This window comes from Chelonoidis abingdonii, chromosome 18 (genome assembly GCF_003597395.2).
Source record: "Chelonoidis abingdonii isolate Lonesome George chromosome 18, CheloAbing_2.0, whole genome shotgun sequence".
Taxonomy (NCBI): Eukaryota; Metazoa; Chordata; order Testudines; family Testudinidae; genus Chelonoidis; species Chelonoidis abingdonii.
In genome coordinates this window covers 17,146,102-17,165,605 of record NC_133786.1, presented here as the reverse complement: position 1 = coordinate 17,165,605, position 19,504 = coordinate 17,146,102, and the positions used below count along the sequence as shown (strand labels likewise).

Below are 19,504 nucleotides of genomic sequence, written 5' to 3'. Positions count from 1 at the left end.
CTTTATTGCTATGATGTATACTCAATGCATCATGAATTTCATTGTTTTATCAGGAGCATTAAAATGACCTCTATCAAGGCATGCATATTGTATTCATTACTCTTGATCACCTGCCAGTGATTTCTAGATCAGTGTTCACAGAACAGTTTTTTCCCCTAGAATATTAATAAATATTTAATATCAGTCTAGGGCAGCAGGTTTGCCTAGCACTTGACAGAAAAGGGATTGGAGTGGGGGAGGCAAGGCAGGAAAGACATTCACTCCCTGGGGAACCGAAAACAATATAAATAACAAAGTTCAGCTATAAAGAGTTCTGCTAATGGTTTGGTGTGTAAAAAGCATTGCATGTGTTCATTGCACTCAGTCTTGCTCTAAAGAGAGGGTGTGTGTAATATGATTACTTACTTACCTCTTGCAAGGTAGGAGGTAGGATTTCTCAGCACACATCAGCTGCCAGGGTTTTAAACTACTATTAAAATAGCATGCATGTAATATGAATGGGCAGGCAAGAGCAAATCTTATGTTAGATGACTGTGTAGCAAATGCCTGTTGGGATCATAAGACACAATTAAAAAGCATTTTACCCCAGATACATGGTGACTTGTTTCTCTTGGCAGTGTTTAGTCTCACAAGAGAATGTATTTTGTCACCTTGTAGTTGGGGAGACAAGCAAGAATGGCATCCTGCAGATATGGATAAAACCAGGGCAGTTACAGGAGGACAAAGATGGGAAGACTATAAAATATTAATGGGTATCTTTAAAGCACTGCACCTACATTGAGAGCAATGTGATGTTCTTACTTATGTATTCATATTGAGTTAGCTGGGGTTTAAATTTTTAAAGCTGAGTAGGAAAAGAAAAGTTTTGCTGCTCGTTACAGGATGTGATGTTTTGTTTCTGCTGTTTAGGTAGAAATAGAGGAAACTGATTTGAGCTAGTGTCCAAATACCCCTTGACTACCTTATCATCAATGTGCTCTCATGTGCATGAGTGCCCATAACTACTTAATGACTCCGACAGACACATCACACACTTACTTACTTTTCCTTGATTTTGGGGGGCTTTTGTCAACAATTCTGTTCCTTGTAGCCAAAAGAGTGTTATAAGTGTGTCTAAACTGTCTTGTGTGTGCAGACAGTTCACTCCATGCAGTTCTTCTGCGTTAGCAATACCGATACCGTTACAGAACACCCTACTGTGGGTGCAGGTATGGCTTATTTCCCTTCTCATGAAGAGAAATGAGCGATACAGCGTAAGGCACCTTTATATGGTATAGCTGGATCCCTATTAGAGACTGTACATAACTGTGTTGGTGTAAAAATAAATAAATAATCTCTGCCCTCCTAACAGGTGTACTTGTAGCAGTACACAAGCTGCATATAGCTCAGGCCTACCGATAATCATTCATCTGGAGTTCTGTAGCTGCTGTTTTCCCCGAGTTTCTCACAAGCAGAGAATGCTACAGCCTAGAAACATGTGCAGATTTGCACTGTATTTTTCTTAGGAGACTCAGGATGGGATAATATGCTTCCAGCTATGGGCTATGGTATCTGGGTTTGTATCTGGTTTGTAAACTGCCTCTGTACAGACTTACTTGATGGAGGATAGTGACGCTGCAAGGTAAAATGGCATTTTAAAGTCCTCTGTAGTGTACGCTGAAAAATTTAATCTGCTGTTCACATGACTGATAAAGTAACAGCATCTTTGCAGCTATTATGGACTATCCAATTGGGGACTTGTCTATAGGTGAATTGCTTCTACAAGGCTGCATCAGCACTAGTAACAAGCTGCTCTGAATGAGGAACTGTTGATGCTCACTCACAGCTACTACAGTACACTTTAGCTTTCATGTTGATGTATGTGCTTGCTTCAGCAAGGAGTTTGCCTCCACCTACAGGAAGCAGCAGGCAAGAAAACCCCAAACACCTCCGACCAGCCAATCTCTTCTGAATAAACCCAGTAACATTTCTTTTCAACCTTTCTGCTTTTTTGGAACCAGTCAAACTCCCACAAGCATCATGGTGGTCCCAAGACCTTGTGCCCCTGGGGCTATTTCTGCATTTGCCCTTTCTCATGCCCTCACACTCATATCAAGGAAACCTGTAAAAACAGGGCAGTGGTAATTGGGCTCCACTTGTCATTAGCAAAGCTTCCGTTGGAGTTCTGGGTTGACTAAAACATGCAATTTAAAAGACAAAATGCATGGTTCAGAGCAGACCAACAAAAACATTGGGAGGTTTAGAAAAATAATAGCTTTTGATTCTGAGAGAATGGAGCATGTCTGGCTGGAATAGCCAGAAGGTGAATGATACAGTAAACCTCTAACTTGCCTTTATGTATCCAAAAGGAGAACAACTAGCTGTTACTCTCATCTGTCACCCCAACAGCCTGGGCTGTTAGGACCTTAAGCTCCAGCAGGGACAATTCAGAGAAGTGAACACAGTGATATAGACCCTTTCTCTCACAAAGGATTCCACAGGGGAAGGCTGGGATGGTTCCTGCCTCTATTTTACTGTGATCCAAATGCTTCCGAAGCCATGGAACCATAATGGTGTCCATGGATTGATGGCCTCTTAAATGCTGCTTGGTCTGCCTGTGGTGGAGCCCAATGAGAAGTTGAAATGAAAGGCCAGTTATGGTCGCTAATGTAGTTCATAGACTATTAGCCAGTATGTTACTGCTTCCTTTGTGCCTATAATTACCTCCTGTACTGAAACCCCTGGACTCCAGCTATTGCCACCTCCTTCAAAGTCTTCAGGCCCTCTGTACCCCAGGCCTATTTTGTTACCGTTTCATACAGATGTCCTTTTTCATTGCACTTCTTCGTCCCCCTTTTCTGCAGGCCCATGACAGCATAAGCAGCCTGACAGTCCTTAACTAATTGAAGCTGGGTCCTGTGGCTCTTGGTGTGCAATTAGCTGAACTCTGTAGCCTTAAAGGGCTAATGTGATCCATGGCTGCTTAAAGGGGGAAATGTTGAGTAGGGCTAGAGAGGATATTGTACTGCTGTATTCGGCACACTGTGTCCAGTTCCGGAGCCCACCATTCAAGGAGGATGTTAAGTGGTTGAGGGTTCAGAGAAGAGCCATGAGAAGGATTAAAGGACATGCTTTAACAGGGTGCTGAGTGAGGCGCTAACTCAATACCAGGTCATGCAAATCCCTGCCAATATTGGTTAATTGGGACCTCATTGGAGGATCAGTTTTTAAGTGGAGCTACAGCTGAAAGACTAATTAGTAGGGGAAACAACTCGAGCAGCTGGGAGCAGAGCAATGGAGAGGAAGGAAGCCCCGGAAGTTGGGAGCTCGGAACTGGAAAGAAAGCAGAGATAGCTGCTTATAGCATCGCTCCTTTGCTAGTGTGTGTGTGTGTGTGTGGGGGGGTGCTAGTTGGGACTTAAAAATGGCACTCCAGAGAGCAGCCTGCTGGAACAGAACAGTGGCGTTCGGAGGTGTGAAGGAGACATGGAGTGGGTGTGGTCTGTACAGAGAGGACTCACCCTGTGACATATGTCTTGTAGTGAAAGACTCAAAGAGTGCAATCTATTTAGCTTAACAAAGAGAATGTTAGAGAATGACTTGATTACAGTCTGCAAAGTATCTACATGGGGAACAAATATTTAATAACGTGTTTTTCAATCTAGCAGAAAAAGATAGAACATGATCCGATGGCTGGAAGTTGAAGCTAGACCTATTCAGGTGGGAAATAATACCTAATATTTTTAACAGTGGGAGTAATTAACCATTGGAACAATTTACGAAGGGTTGTGATGGATTCTCCCTCGTTGGCAACTTTTAAATCAAGATTGGATGTTTTACTGAAGGTTTTGCTTTAGGAATTATTTTGGGGAACTTCTGTGCCCTGCGTTATACAGAAGGTCAGACTAGATAATCACAATGGTCCCTTCTGGCCTCGCAATCCCAGTTTCTAGTTTGCTGCTGCTATAAGAATGGCTTTTCTGTTCCAGTAACTAATTCCTGAAATGATCACCAACTCCTAAGCTTTGGTGTTTTGTCCATAGCAATTAGAAATTAGTATGTACCAGGCACCAGCCTCTACACACAATGCTTCAAAATTTCCTGTGTGGTGCCAGTGACTCTTTGATATACATACAGGGTTTGCTAAAAGTTTATAGGATAACTTCTTTTGTTTTACAAGAAAAAACAAGGTCATTGACAGCTAAAATCAACTTCGTCGACTCAGTTACCCTGGTTTGCTTGTGCCACTGAGCTTCTGTTGGGACGTGGAGAGGGTAAATAAATAATGTCTTAAATGTAACACGCTCTCCATGCCAACTGTCAGTCCAAAAGTCGTGCCATCGATCTGATGCCAGATAGACAGAATTATGAGTTTGTATGTCAGATGGATTGTATACTATTTTTGAGTGATGGCTTGACAAGAGATTCTAGCCTCCATATATTATGTAGAGGAGACCTGGTGGTAAAACTCTATGATGATATTTATCTTTATGGACTATGAGAATTAAGTTTCCGATTTTAGTTTAATTAAGCAATAAAGCACAACAGATGGCGCATTTCTGGGTGGTTATTGAATAGCTCTTGTTCACCAGGGAAGTTCAGTAACACTATAGAAATTCCTATTGTCCTTATTAGCAATGAGACACTCCAGACAATGCATCAGCTGGGATTGGGTTGATAGCCAGTTACTTATGCCTGGAGTTCTAAAGCAGTTTTATAATGAGTGTCAAGATTACAGGCGAAATATTACTAGGTGAAGAATCCACTCCTTGTGCCCAAACATGCACCAGAATCTCAGCTTTTTTTTTTTATAAATATTAAGTTTTAAGAGAACAAAATGCACATGAGCACGGTCTCTCGTCTTCCTGATTCTACAGGCAGTCTGAAACAATTGGTTTGAAAAGAGCAAGTTGCTTCTTATTTTGCTCAAGGAGAGGTATTAACCAGTAGATGATATGTGTCAATATTAACTAGTTAGGTGCTGTTACATTTAGCAGTTAATGCATTTGGTCCTCAATAGCAAACTGCTTCCCATTTTTCTCTAGTTGTCAAAAGCCTCATCTGCCCCTGACAACTTCTGTGATATAGCTTTGTGACACCAGCACACAGATCCTTGGTACTTTAGAAACTAGAGGTGTGGGTAGCAAAAAATTACATTGACTATCACAATATGCAGACTATTTTACTGATTGAATGATAATTTTTTGTATTTAATGAATGAAATAATCTTTTCTCCTTTTAAACAAGGATTATATTGTGGTTAAGGTGTTGGAATGAAGTTCTGGACATCTGAGTTCAGTTCCAGTTTCTGCCATAGATGGTGACATTAGATAACTAGCCTGGGCCATGTATCTACTGTGGAGTCTATGCTAGCGTAGTGTCAATAAACCTGACAGTTTTTCTGCCAGCGTAGGTACACTGTTTCTCTGATGTTAGCTATATTGATGGGAGCCTTCTCTATCTGGCAATACTGTGTCTACACTGCGGATTTTGTTGGCATAACTCGATTGGTCAGAGATGTGGTTTTTCATAGTCCTGACCTGCGTAGCTATGGTCATATCACTTAAATGTAGACCAAGCCTTCGTCTTTCTTGTGCCTCAGCTCTTCATCTGCAAAATTGGAATAGTACTCTCTTTGTCCCAACCTTTGCTTGTCTTGTCTATCTAAACGGTAAACTCTTCAGGGCAGGCACTGCTTCAGCTAGGAGTTGTACATTCACGTATTCACAGAAGAATCTCAGTCTCAGTTGGGGCCTCCAAGCACTATTGTAATGCAAATAAAAATACTAGCATAATTTCTAATAGGATGCAGAATCCAGGACATTAGCTTCAGAATTTAGGTCCAGCTTCCTGTGGAGTATATGGGACCTTCACAGTGTAATGGAAGAGTGCTGCACTAGCAGTTCAGCGAGGGAGAAGATCAGGAATGCAATTGCCAGGAAATCCCCCAAATGTAGCTGTCATAACCTCTCTGTATACACTTCATTTGCAAACACTGTGTACTCTGGTATTCTTTTGTGTAATCTGGGTCAAACATTAAGGATGCTTGGGAATATGATTTGCATGTGTAAGTTGCTCAAAGGAGACCCAGTAAACGGAAGAGAGCTGAATTTGTGGCAGGTTGTTTTATCGTGTTTGCTTTTACTGACTACAGAGAATATTGGGAGTTTTCTGCAATATGCGTTTCTCTAAGTACTGTCTGCTTACAGCTAACATATTTACTCTAGAGGATGTTGAAAAATATACCAGGACAAAAAGAACATGGAATTAATCAAATAAACCTCACCAATCCTTGGCTCTTAAGGGAGAGCACTGGACTGTTAACTTGAGTCACAGTTACTCCCATTGGTATGTCATAACTGTTGGTATCTCCTATTATGTTTTTGGCCCCTTAACATTTCTGAAGTTGTGACTGACTTCAAACCTGGCATAAAGCTTGCGGTCGCACAGTATTTTAGATCACTGGCTAATATGCCTCAATTTTTCTCATTAATGCAGTTTTTGAAAGCATCAAAATGAAATATATTCATTTTCTGGCTGCAGTGTTGTTGGAAGTATGATCTGTGGGGAGTTTTCAATACAGCTTCAGATAAAATTTCAGATAAAATAGCCCATTTGTCTTAACCTGGTGCTGTGATGATGAGATTTGGGATTGTATTTTAAATCACAAACTTCAATACATATTTAAACACAGATGCTTTAAATTTCCTTTTGGGAAAGCCTGTGACTCTTCTTAACTTTCTGCTGTACAATGAAAAAAGGTGTTTTCCTTGCTCTGCTTTCTAAAGAGGTTGTCACCTTAAAATGAGATACTCAACCATTTACATCTGCCCACTGAAGTTTGTCTGGAGAACTAACTACTTGATTTAGAAAAGGTTTTGGGGTAGTTTTTCTTTAGTATTCTACTGTAATGTTGGAGCTATACAAGGGACAGAAAAGCACCAACATAGATCTTTCTGTGAGCAAATACGTTCCTATTGAGTTAGAAAATCTTGCCTTTAGTTAAAGCATAAATATATTTAATGAAAAGGTTTGCAAATTCTGTATTCCCCCATGGCTCCCTGTGAATTTGTGTTTTGTTTGTACTTCTAGCACTTGAATTCTCCTACCACATAAGTTATGAGCTATTAAATTCCCATATGCTCATGTTAGGCTCTTGATTCAGCAGCTCGGCTACTCAAGTCTTTTAAATTCATTTCCTGTCTGACTACAGTTGGCATATGTGCTTCTAGGCATCACTGTGCCATAGGATCCTTCAGTCTCTAAACATGATAAACACTAACAATGAGAGATTTCCCCAAATTCTACCAGTGATGTGCATCATGATGCTCTGTAGCCTACCCCTTCCCATGTCCTTTAATCTTTTGCGCTTCTTCATTTTAGGAGCGAGGGGATGTTAGTATGTCACACGGGCACTCTGATGCCTCCTCAGGGCTTCCTGTTCCATGCTGGACTCTAGCCAATTTCTGGCTGCAGATCCTGGGTTGCTGTATAGCTGGGAACTTAGCTGCTTTTAACAGTAAATATTAGAAGTTCTGGGAAGAAAAGCAACACTCAATTAGCTTAAAGCCTAAAGTAAATCGTGGTTTCAAAAAAAAAAAAAAAGTTTGACTCCTTTAGATTAATTAATTACAATTGAAGAAAAATATCATGTAGCAGTGAGCAAGTTGGAAACATTTTTTTAATGAACATAATGGGTTTCCTCTGGTGTCCTTGATGTCTAAGCTTTGAGTGTGTCCCCCCCCTTGGATACATATTAAAGAACATTTGTGAGTATGCCTCTAAGTTTAGAAGGTACTAATTCCTGCAGAATTTATGCACACAACTCTTACTGTGTTCAAGGGGAGCTACATACCTCCAAGAATCTAGAGAACAAACCATGAAACCAAAATATTTGTTAGATGTGGACTGATCCCTGAACATACAAAAGATGAGATATATGAATGCTCAATTGCTGCTCACTGTTCTGAAACATCTAGAATATGGAATGGGATGTAGAAAACCCAAGTTCTCCTGGGTTTGCTCAAATTTCATGTAGATTTTAAGTATTTTATTATTTAATAGAATAAACTCCCTATGTTCTCTGTTTCAGTTCAGGGTTCTGACAGGTTAGAACATATTCTCTTCAGAACTCTCTCTGCCCAACATATAAAAGATGTGTTATATCAAAAGCCTTGTTTTCGATGCAGTATTATGAAACTAAGTGTGTAACACAATTAAAGCAAATTCTTGGTCATAGATTAGTTGGCTTTATGCCATCTTCATAGGCAATGTCCTACTTAAATAGCTTGGATTGGGCTGAGAAAAATAATTGCTGCTATGAAATAATTTTGCAATTACCACTGTAATTAAGGGCAGTTTGTTAATGAAAATGCTTGGTGAATAATGACTGTAGGGTACCTCATTTTGCAGCTTTATGCCAGATGATTGGTTCATGTGGTAGATGTGGTTAGGGAATTAGTGACACAGCTGTCATGGTTACAGGATGGATGTAAATAGCCAGTGCTGTTTGATGATGATGAACAGTCATTAGCCTTCTGCCATATGGGAACTGGTCAGATAAGCAAAAATAAATTTAACATAAGATGGTGAAAGCTGTTGCTTATGTCTTTTGAAAAAATATATGGATATATATGTTCACATGTACTCAATGATCTATTGAAATATATATTTATATGTATATATTCATTCAGTTGGTCACTGCGTCCATGTTAACTTAATTGATAGAGGCCTCCAATCAGTATATTGATTACTCAGTTGTGAGTCACCATTATTAGCTTATGAACCAGCTCTTTAGAAACCCTGTGGATATATTTGGATTTTATCCTAATAGATCTGCTTGTTTCATGGTTTCTCTCACGCACATGAAATCTTTCTTTTAGAACAATAAACATCTATGGACTCGTGTGCTTGCTGTCTGCATAGAGCAAAGTGGAGCGCAACTTCATGTTGGTTTCAGAGTAACAAAATATTGTGTTGGCCAGGAAACCTGACAACCTTGTCTTCTCTTTCTGTTTGCAGGTAAGAAATATGAAAATGTTCTTTCACACTCAGGTGCAAGAGATCCACCACTCGAGCATGCCCACCTGTTGGATGGCAGTAGCCAGTGACTGAGACACTAAACAAAAACCCCTGGATCAGGTTTGATAGATTATGCACGGTTAAACTCCAGGCTTGCTGAAGCGAGTGGTGCTGATGACATAAAAGTTTGGTGATGGATGAGCAATTTCCTGGACTTTTAAATAATTTCTTTATATTGATTATCAGGGGGTAGCTGTGTTACTCTGTATCCCCAAAAAGAACGAGGAGTCCTGTGGCACTTTAAAGACTAACAGATATATTTGGACATAAGCTTTCATGGGTAAAAAGCCCACTTCTTCAAATGCATGGAGTGAAAATTACACGTGCAGGCATTATTATAGTGACACATGAAGAGCAATATTTATATTGATAACACTGTTCTCAAAGGTATTGAAAACCTAAGGTGATTTATGAGCTGTTTACATATATTTACGTGTATTTTCAGATTGGTCCTGTATTGAGCAGGTAACTGAATTCCTCCTGCAAATATAAATCTCCCTGTCATCAGCTGTGCAGTGCCATTCAGTACCGCCCATTGTATTCATTTGAGTATCCATGTCATGGGCTACAAGTAACTCTTAACAGCATGGCTGTATTGTAGCACAATTGGGGATTCTTACTGTATATAGAAGGTACCTTAGAACAACTGTTTTCCTTAAACCTTCATATTTTCAGGAAGTGGCCAGCCACCACTCGGGCCTTCTGATTGGTTTCTTCCCCTTCCTTCTATTCTCCATCTATCTGTTTAGTTTCTTCTTCCTTTAGAAGGTGAGGCTGGCTAGTGATGAAGTTGTGGTGGAAATCTATGAGGAAGTGTAGGGCATCTGTCTAGAGGATGAAGATATCGTTGATATAACTCAGGTATATCATTGTTTTGTGGTGCGTTTTTCCAGAAATTCTTCCTCAGAATGGCCTATGAAGTGATTGGCGTATTGGAAAGCCATTCGAGTACCCCTGGCTGTTCCCATAATGATAATTCAGAACAGTGAAAAGAGGGCTGGTTCAACAGCAACTGAAATGTTTTCTCCTATTCCCTGACTGGTGAGACACATCGGGTGGCTTGACTGGCGCAGCACTTAGCACATCACTGTCAACTTGAATTCACGAATTGAAAAGTCAATGTTGTGACTCTGTTTCCTGAAGGTTTATCATTGAAAACTTAAAGAAATAAAGGGGTTTCTTTTACTTGCTTGATTAAAAAGATTTTTTTAGGACTCGCCTGAGAGCAACAGCACCAAACATATGCAAGCCAACCTTCCTTCGCTCCTTTGTATTCCTTCCTATGGCCGATTCAGTGTTGCTGTTGCTATTAGTAGAAGTTATCTTATGGAGTTGAGAGAAGGGCCTGGCTCATCAACAAACACATCTAACTGCGCACAAAGTATGGTCAAATGCAAAAAATTCCAAACAACCTAGAAAAAGAAAAAATATTTTTGTTTGTTTTAGTTTTAATATACTAGACTACTGTTACTGTTTTTAATTGGATTCCCAACCAATTTGAATAGGTGTGATTTACAAGCATGGCTTAAATATACATACCAGGTTTTTTGGAGTTGCAGAGGTGGCTGTCGTTTGATCATCAGTGTGAGATAGTACAGGTCCCACATATGTTTATGCAAATAGTTAAAAGTTCTAAGGGTCCAGGAGGGAATGTTGCATTTCTTCTTTTTCCTGCCTCTACCATCTTGAGACCATTTATGTCATGCTCTGTCTTAGATAGAAATATAAGGTATGGGTACAAAGAGGCTCTCTCTTCAGGACTTGTCAGAGGATTTATAGAGTTCCATAATGAAGATGGATCAGATTCTGTCTTGTTGCTAGTCACTTTATCAAAATAATGCTACTTATAGCAGTTACACATTAATGTGCTTCCGTGTTGTGTCATGTCGCTTAAAAACACATTCTGTACGAGTTGTAAAAGACTAGATTAAGGGGGACTTATTTCTTAGTTTTGGAAGAGTAGTTAGTAAAGGAGCAGGAAATTGATTTTGGTGTCACAAAGAACATTTCTAACAGGAGCGTACTTTGAAATCATTCAAGGCAGCTGTTTCTGTTGCAGACACCCAGTGTTGCTAAGAGCGGTACCTAAATCAAACTGTTCAACATGTCAGCACAGGATCTGAACACCATCTGCAGCCCAGTTGCTTGGTTGGAGTTTTTATGATTTTATGAACTTGCTTTAAGTCACTGAACGAGGTCTCTCTTGTAGCAATAGTATTTTCTGGTGTTCGTGAATATTCAGATTGCATTTTGATAACTGTCAAAATGGGTATAACTTTAGAAGCTGTTTGGGTTCATATGGTATTTAGGTATAAAATGTAACTTACTTATCTACATTTAAAATAATATTTTTCATTTGCCCAATCCTGTTCCCACAGAAGACAATGACAACATTGCTGTTTATTCTAAGGGGAGCCCTATGGAGTCATTGGTTTGATAGATGTTAGATGTCTTTTCCCCCCAACGTTTGCTTTGTCATGCCACAACTGTCACCTACAGTAATACAAGCGCTTCTATAAAGTGTTTGCAAATAAAAGCCAGTAGGGACAAAAAAGTGAATACAAAGAATTCTTTTGAATACAAAGGGCAGGGATGTCTCTTACTATTTGTGTGTACAGGGCCTTCCTTGTAAATGGAGCTGTGATTTCACTGGTTTTGGGGAGAGGTGTGATGTGTTGGTTTAAATATGGTAGGAATCGGGACGTTTTGAGTTTTAATCATCCCTTTGATGCAGATGACTCCTGTGTCCTTGAGTAACCCACTTAATCTCTTTGTGAAACAGGGATGATGATATTTCAGAGACACTGTCTGGAACTCCTGCAAAACTTCCCAGCCCTCGTGTTAGCAGAACACTCTGGCTGTATTGTAGAGGAAGACTTCTACAACCTCTTGTTGTTTTAATATTGTCCGTGTTACTATTTCAGTTTATTTTTCTGTTTAGATTGTGCGACATCGTCTTTGCCACTTGTTATGGGGAAAAAACAGAAATTTTGCATTCTAACGCCAGTGGATGCTGCTGTTGAGCAGAATTCTAATACAGATCTTGGTGCTCTTTAAGAAATGGCAAGACTCAAGCCAATTAGAGGCATCTTGTTTTGTTTTTGGTGCTGCTCACTCCTGATACCAATTTGCATTTCAAAATGTGTGGTCACTGTGGGTTTCTTGTTCTGTGGTGTCTTACGGATTTTTGAGGGACTTGCTCAACTTGAAACCTAGATTAAAAAAAAAACCAACACGAGTTAAAAGCATTTTCAGGTATTTTCACTGCCCCCGAGGCTCCCTGCAGTTTGAAAACAACATTCTCTTTTCCTGTTGGTGTGTGAGAGACCAATACGCAGGGAAAATAATTATACAGGGGAAAGAGTGAAAGTGAGTCCAGGTATAATTCTGTCAGATGTGCACAGTAAGCAAGCAGGGGGAAAGAATTGTTCCTAGTCTTTGTTACCTGAATCCTATGTGGTGAGGTTTTTAACAGAAGTAAAAAAATATTAAGTGGGAGAAATGTGACTTTTCTTTAAAGCTGTTGATGTCCCTGTAAGTTGCTTGAAATGCAATTTGATAGTTTAATTTTCTGCCTTAGCTAAATATCTGCCTTAACGTTAAGTCCAGGATAAGTATTAACTGTAAAAACTGATACTCTGGGTAGGACTTAGTGTTCATGACGCATTCTGATAAGCTGACATTCCTATTGTTCCAGCTGTACTGAGGCGGCTATTAATGGATTAATGCATTTCAATTGTACATTTTTATAGCAGTCTGTCTTCCAGCAATCAAAACATGAGCATTGTTGTGTTGAGAGTCAGAATATGGAACTGCTGGTTAGGCTGCGCTTAAAGGGGGTGGCGGGGATGGACGGAAGAAGTGTTAAACTGATGAGGGTGTTCATCTGTTGTCTAGTTTTTATGTATTTTGCTCATGAGAGGGAAGGTTCTGTTTGAGCTGTCCAAAGTAAAATGCTCTTATTTATATCGGACTGTAAGGATAATGCAATAAGCTGATGTGTACATTTAAAACAATACTTATTTTGTTATTGTAGTCCTCTTCTCTGCCTTTTTGTGTGACTGTCAGCTTTAACTGTAAGCTCTTTGGGGCAGGAACCATGTCTTCCTCTCTGTTTTGCCCACAGTTCAGGACATGTAATCCTGACTGCGGCCTCTGACCTAGAAATAAAAGTGCAGGTTTAAAATTTTTACATTGCAAATTGCCATGTTAAAAACACAGTTTAAGTATTATTTCTCAGCTGATAAGGAAATCGCATGTTATATCCTTCTGCCAGAAGTTAACCCGTCCAGCTTGGGTATCTACTTATGCCCTTGTATGGTTTTCATCAGGGAGCCTGACCTGTCTATTTTATGGAAGATTTTTCTTGCAACATGCTAACGTGAACTTGCATCCTCCAAGAGCAGGGAGGAGAGGGAAAGGGGCAAGAAACCAGGATGGTTTCCTGCTCATACTGAACACATGCACTGGGACACTTGTGAGGGTAGGAGCTATGTGGCTTGGAACCTTGCATCAAAACTGCAGCCACTGCATGCACTGAAAAGACACCTTGTGCCACATCCACTTCCTTACCTACAGCATAAGTTGCAAGTTGTAACCAGTGGAAAGTTATATTGAAAGGAACTAATGTGAGCAGTGCATCAATGCACCCTCCCTCCCCTCATAAACAACTATTAACAGGACACGGATGGCAGGCTGAATTGGATGCAATAGAAGGTTGAATTTATCAATGGCCTGTTTCAGCTGTTTTGTGCACCACTTAATCCTATGCCAGTAGCTATCTAGCACAGCTACAGAATATGCAAGGAGCAGCATATCACCTTCCTTTGAGGGACAAGATGCCAGGGTAGTCTGCTGGGTTAGACATGTTGTCCAGCCAACCAAAAGGGCTGTCAGGAAGGCTTTTAGAAAGGGAGACAGGAGGGTGGCTGGGAATTGCTCCAGTCCCATGTACCAGGGTTTGTTTGAATCCAACCCAGGTTTTCCCTAGCAGACATCCCATCCCCCTCATACTCCAGAGAAGGTCACCTTTCTGCAAAACAATGAAGAATTGTCAGAAGTAAGAATGTGTAGAGTGGGATGCCCTCTGTAATTTGATCTGTTAAGTTTCCTAGTATCAACTCCAGTGAGTTGAAGGAAAAAAGGAAATCATACTCTTTGGCACAGAAGAATTTATGTAACACATTTCCACAGATAGAGTCCCTTTTCTAGTTAGTACTCTTGAAAAAAAACCCTGTGCTAGGTCGCTACAAATCCTCTAAAGGTCTTCTGCTATAAAAGCACCCTAGAGATGGGCATGATGGACTTCATGCCCCTCATGGCCCATTTCATAGCAAGGTGTGGAAAGCTGTACTCTGGCATCTTCTGCACGTGGTGTAAAATGTTCCCTCCATTTTGTTTTGCAGGAAATAAATGTGCAGACTTGTTAAATTTGCTTAAATAACCATCTTGGCCTTCATTTGGGTGTGGTAAAAGTGGCCTGTGTACATGTCTAGAGTGGTTTCTTCACTTTCACCATGTCCCATGAAAGAAGCTAAAGTTGCAAGTCAAACACTAAATGGCCATGAAGAACTTAGACAACCATGCAGTGAAAAGATCCCTTGCTTTCTTTTTCTAGAGACTCTGATGGCATATACTGGTAAGTAGACTCAGCTGTGGGCCTGCCCAACCTGAGCTCTGTGCTCCTTAACTAAGAGTGCAGCTTCTTGTGTGCTGTTGTGGCCTTTTATGCGAAGAACACGTGACCCTTATGTACATTTTTTAATTTGTCCTTTTGACTTTTACACTTAAAAGTTTTTGGTATTTTTTTTTAAATGCAACAGTAAGTGAAGGTTGTATTCAAAATTTAGGGGTGATTGTCAGTGCTAAGATTCTGTGAAAGTTGCAGAACTTCCTGTGTTTGATATAGAATCTGTGCATTTGTTTTAAAAAGGCTCATAAAGTTACTTTATAGTCCCAGTTCTAACTAGGAGTAGAAAAGGAAAGTGATGTATAAGATTGCTCTGTACAGTTGTGAAAATGCACCATTTCCCATTTGCTCCAGCTCCCTGTTTATCTCCAGTCTCTGCCATGGCATAAACAAATAGACATAATTTGGCACAGTAGGGAAGCTGTCTGTAAATGACTACCAGAAGCAGGCTTGAGACCACCTGATTGATGTTGTTTTGGGTTGAACTCAAAAGTTGAACCCAAATTTCCAGATGTGGGATATCAGTACAGATGCTTCCCCACTTACACAAGCCTTCCGTTGCAGAACGCCTTGCGTAACTCGAATTTTGCATAAGTCAAAATGTATACCCGACCATTATGCGCCCCGCTATTCCCCCCCAAAAAACCTCACCCTCCTCTTTCTAGCTTATGGAACTTTTTCTATAAGTGCAGATTTGCATAAGTTGAATTTTCATAACCTGGGGCGTCTGTACCCTAAACTACTGAGCCAACTACAAATCCAGCTTCCTGTGCTTCAGTTCTTTCTCTTTTGCTTAACAACTGGCGTCTGCTGCTGCTGAAATAACAAAGTCCTGGGTCAGAATGTCTTGGCAGAAATGTGATCTCATGGATGACACATGGAGAGAGGGACTAGGGAGATCTAGGTTCTGCTCCTAGCTATTCCATGGAGTTTCTATATGAGCTTGGTATTTCATTTAATTAAATTTTGTGCTTGTTTCCTCCTCATGCATCTTAAAGAAGAAAGGGGTTTGGTGATAATCATAGAAATGAGAATATTGTGAGATTTGCTAAAACTTGTAAATCATTTGAGAGCCTCATAGGGAAGGTGCTTTAGAAAAATGCAAATCATTTATAAATTGCAATCTGTGGGTGGGACTTGTAATAGCTCCTAAGGCGATTCGGTGTCCAATTTTAATTGAAAATTAATGAGAATATGGGAGTTGGATCTTTACTCTCTTAGGTACTTCTGAAAATTTCACCATGTCTTAAAACTGTGTGTTAAATCGGCTTCTGTTTGTCTGGCTTGATGAGATAATAGGGTTTGACAGTTAATATTTTCTTTTACCCAAAATAAACTTTTTTCATTACACTTCAGTAATCTGTTTGGAAGTGAGAATAAATACAGTAAAAGCTTTATCTGGCATGCTAGGGATAAGAGGTGGGAAGTGGGGAGAGTTTGTGTCTGGAAGGGGGCTCAGGGCTAGATGTGGGGTCAGGGCACAGGCTCTGGGAGGGAGTTTGGGTGCAGGAGGGAACTCGGGTCAGGGGGCTGGGGAAGGTTTTTGGGGCACGGTATCCGAGCGGTGCTCACATCGGGGGCTCCCTGCAAGAGGTAACATGTCCCTGCTGCTCCTAGATAGAGGTGCGGCCAGGTGGCTCTGTGTGCAGCCTCTGGCCACAGGAACCGCCCCCACAGCTCCCATTGTCCGTGATTCCTGGCCAATGGGAGCTATGGAGTCCCCGTGTCCATTCCTTCACCTATGAGAAGCAGGGACATGTCGCTGCTTCTGGAGAGCCATGTGGAGCCAAGTATGGAGCCTGCCTGCCCTGTGCCACCCAGACTTTTTTTTAATGGATATCAGAAATGCTGGTTCCTAGAGCTTTCCGGTTGATAAAGTGCTGAATAACACAGCTTTGACTGTATTAGGACATAAGAATAAAGTGTGTATTTGAGACGGCATGGGTGACACGTCATTATCATTCATATTAGTTTGTATTGGCTGAAAGGATAAAAGGGGAAACAAGAATATTGACTTAAATTATTGAATATTGAATTGGTTTTTTTTTTTGCAAAGGGCTTTTAATATAACTCCTAATTGTAAATAGTTTCAGTTCAAGCTGGCCTAGAAAATTCTCAGTACATTGCAGAAGGTATGTATTGCACACAGTTGATTAACTTTTCAGCATTGCTAATATCTCGATGTTGGGGGAAAGCTTTCTGGAGTTGCTCCTAGAATGAAACTTGGTGTCCCTTCCTCCCCCAGCACGTTCTTCAGCTAGTGGACTAACGTGCATCATGTTACATAATATGCTCTAATTCTATTGATGGTTAGAATCCCAATAGAATCTGTGTGTTCCATTCTATGCATCCGAAGAAGTGAGCTGTAGCTCACGAAAGCTCATGCTGAAGTAAATTTGTTAGTCTATAAGGTGCCACAACTACTCCTTGTTCTTTTTGCAGATACAGACTAACACGGCTACTACTCAGAATCCCAATAGTGCACATAGATTCTTGACTCTATATTTGACTTGCGAACCTTTCTCGGGAAGCTGAGCAACCCAGTTATCTTTCCAAAATGAAATGCCTCCTGCTTTTTAATAGGGTGAAAGTTCTTGCGTACAAAAGCATTGTAGCATCTTGTCCTGTTGCTTAAATCTGTGGTCTTTCAGCAAGAAAATACTTCACAGCTGGATGTAGTGCTGTATGAAATAATCACTAAACGCCAAAGGGAGGGAGAGGCAAAGTGCTGAATAAATGTTTCATGGAAACAAGGGAAATAAGATACAGTATATAGGATACGGCACCATTTATTTTATTGAAAAGAGGAAACAATACAAGGATCAAAGTCTATCTTCGGATGCAAACATCCAATAGCAGAGTCTGGTCCCAAGAGGTGGTCTTCTCCGTCTACGTTGTTAAAGGTTTAGTTGTGTATGTGTTATCCTTGTTTACTCATTTCAAAGGAAATGGAGTAATTCAAAAAGTAGAAACTACCTCTTAAGCAGTACTGATGGAAATGGTTACTAGTCTAAATCCAAACTTCATAAAATATGTGAAGGTATCTGGTGCTGTTGAGCAAACAGTCCTGATTTCAGCCTGCATTTCCCCAGGGGATAGCGAGAGCTGACAGATGACTAGGAAGCACATTTTCATTGTCCTCCCAATAAGCAATATGCAGGCAAGAGATAAAGCAGAAATGTACATACTTCTGGCGTAAAGCTGCCCAGACAAGATGTTCAGGAACTATTTGCAATGAAATGGAGATAAATATAGTATGTACAAGAAGAGATGTGAAAGCAGAATGAAGACTACTCATCTGTAAATAGGAGAAGCCAGATTAAATCAGTGGAAATAGAAAGGATTTAAAATGTCTTCCGTATTAATTTTTGATTGTTTTGCTTAACATATACTGTTTAGATCTTTTTTAATGCAACAGCATGATGCTAAGTTTCCTTGACATTCTAGCTGTGCATTACTCTCTCTCACTGCATACATCGATCATAGCTACTTTGCTGTGTGGGTTATTGATGGACAACTTAAATACTTCTCATTTAAAAAAGAGAAGCACGCACTCCACAAGTTAGAGATCAGCTTCTCATGGAGGAACAGTAGTGAATAAAAAGTACATTACCCAAATTAAACTCTTACATTGCCTGTAGGTCTGTAACTATAAACTTGGCTATATGAATTTCGTTACACTATAGTAGAATCCTGTTAATGAAAGACTCTTGCAGAAAATGTTCATGGATTTAAGGGTTTATAAGTGAGGAGATGAACATTGTTGCTCCTGTTCTGATTGAAACACTTAACTGTTCCTCCTCCTTCACTCCTTTCACCTGGCCTATAATGTAAGCATGAGTCTTTAAACCATTAGGAAACCAGGCCTGTAGGGTTTTTTCCCTAAGATAAAGACCTAAAATTAGGCACCTGAATAAATGGCCTGATTTTCAAAAGTAATGTGCACCCAGCGGCTCCCACTGAGATCAGAGGGAAATGTTGGGTATGCAGTACTTTTGAAAATCAAGCCACCTGTTTATGAAAACCTTGGCCACGGGACTTTAATATGTTACCTGGTTCTACGGTCAGGCCAGCCAAACCAATTTTCTTGGTAATGGAATTTATGTATTCTTCAGTAAGAGATGATTGTCTTTCGAGCTTACGTATTCTAGAAAATGGCCCAAATTCAGCCCTGAAATAGGCGGTCACAATTCCATTGGCTTTTGAGGGTTTGGACCTGATTATATCGACGCTAAATTGGGCCTCATATTCTCTGTAAATGAGAGGGGCATCATTAGCTACTGGATTAAGTCAGGTCCTAGAACCTCTTGAGTTCTATACTAAATAGAGGGATTATGATTGCCAGTTGGAGTACAAACACTGGTATACTTCTGAATAACCACCTGATCCAGAGCCTTCAGTCTGGACTGGCTAATAATGGCTGCCAGTTAATGAAATTACAGGAGTGAACATTTTTTACGCTTGAAATAGACATCTGATGTCCAAAATAATTATATGACTGTAACCAACTAGAGTATAGGAAATAGATAACTAAGTAAGGCACCAGTTGTGCATCAATAACAGTGCAACATGCTGATTGGCCAAGACAAGCCTGCTTCAGCAAAATATTTTCTAATTTAAATCTGATTTGGTCAAAGGACTCTAAAATGGTTCGTGCAGAAATCAAGTGCTGCCTTACTCAGCTCTCTAGTCTAGTGAACCTTTGGAGAGGGCAGCTTTGCTCATCCAATAACTTGAAATAGAGATGCTAATTCC

General features: G+C 40.2%; 1 protein-coding gene across 4 annotated transcripts in view; it reads left to right on the top strand.

Moving 5' to 3' along the window:
• Positions 1-19,504, top strand: part of CADM1 (cell adhesion molecule 1) — a 294,651-nt gene that overhangs the window by 130,091 nt on the left and 145,056 nt on the right. For 2 of the 4 annotated variants that reach the window (XM_032796113.1, XM_075073457.1), the window contains exon 1: positions 14,529-14,698. The exons of the other annotated variants lie outside the window; for them this stretch is intronic. In XM_032796113.1, coding sequence (XP_032652004.1) covers positions 14,548-14,698 — 151 coding nt within the window. In that variant the 5' untranslated portion in view covers positions 14,529-14,547. Of the gene's footprint in view, positions 1-14,528; positions 14,699-19,504 lie in introns of those variants that run through there. 4 annotated transcript variants of the gene reach the window in all.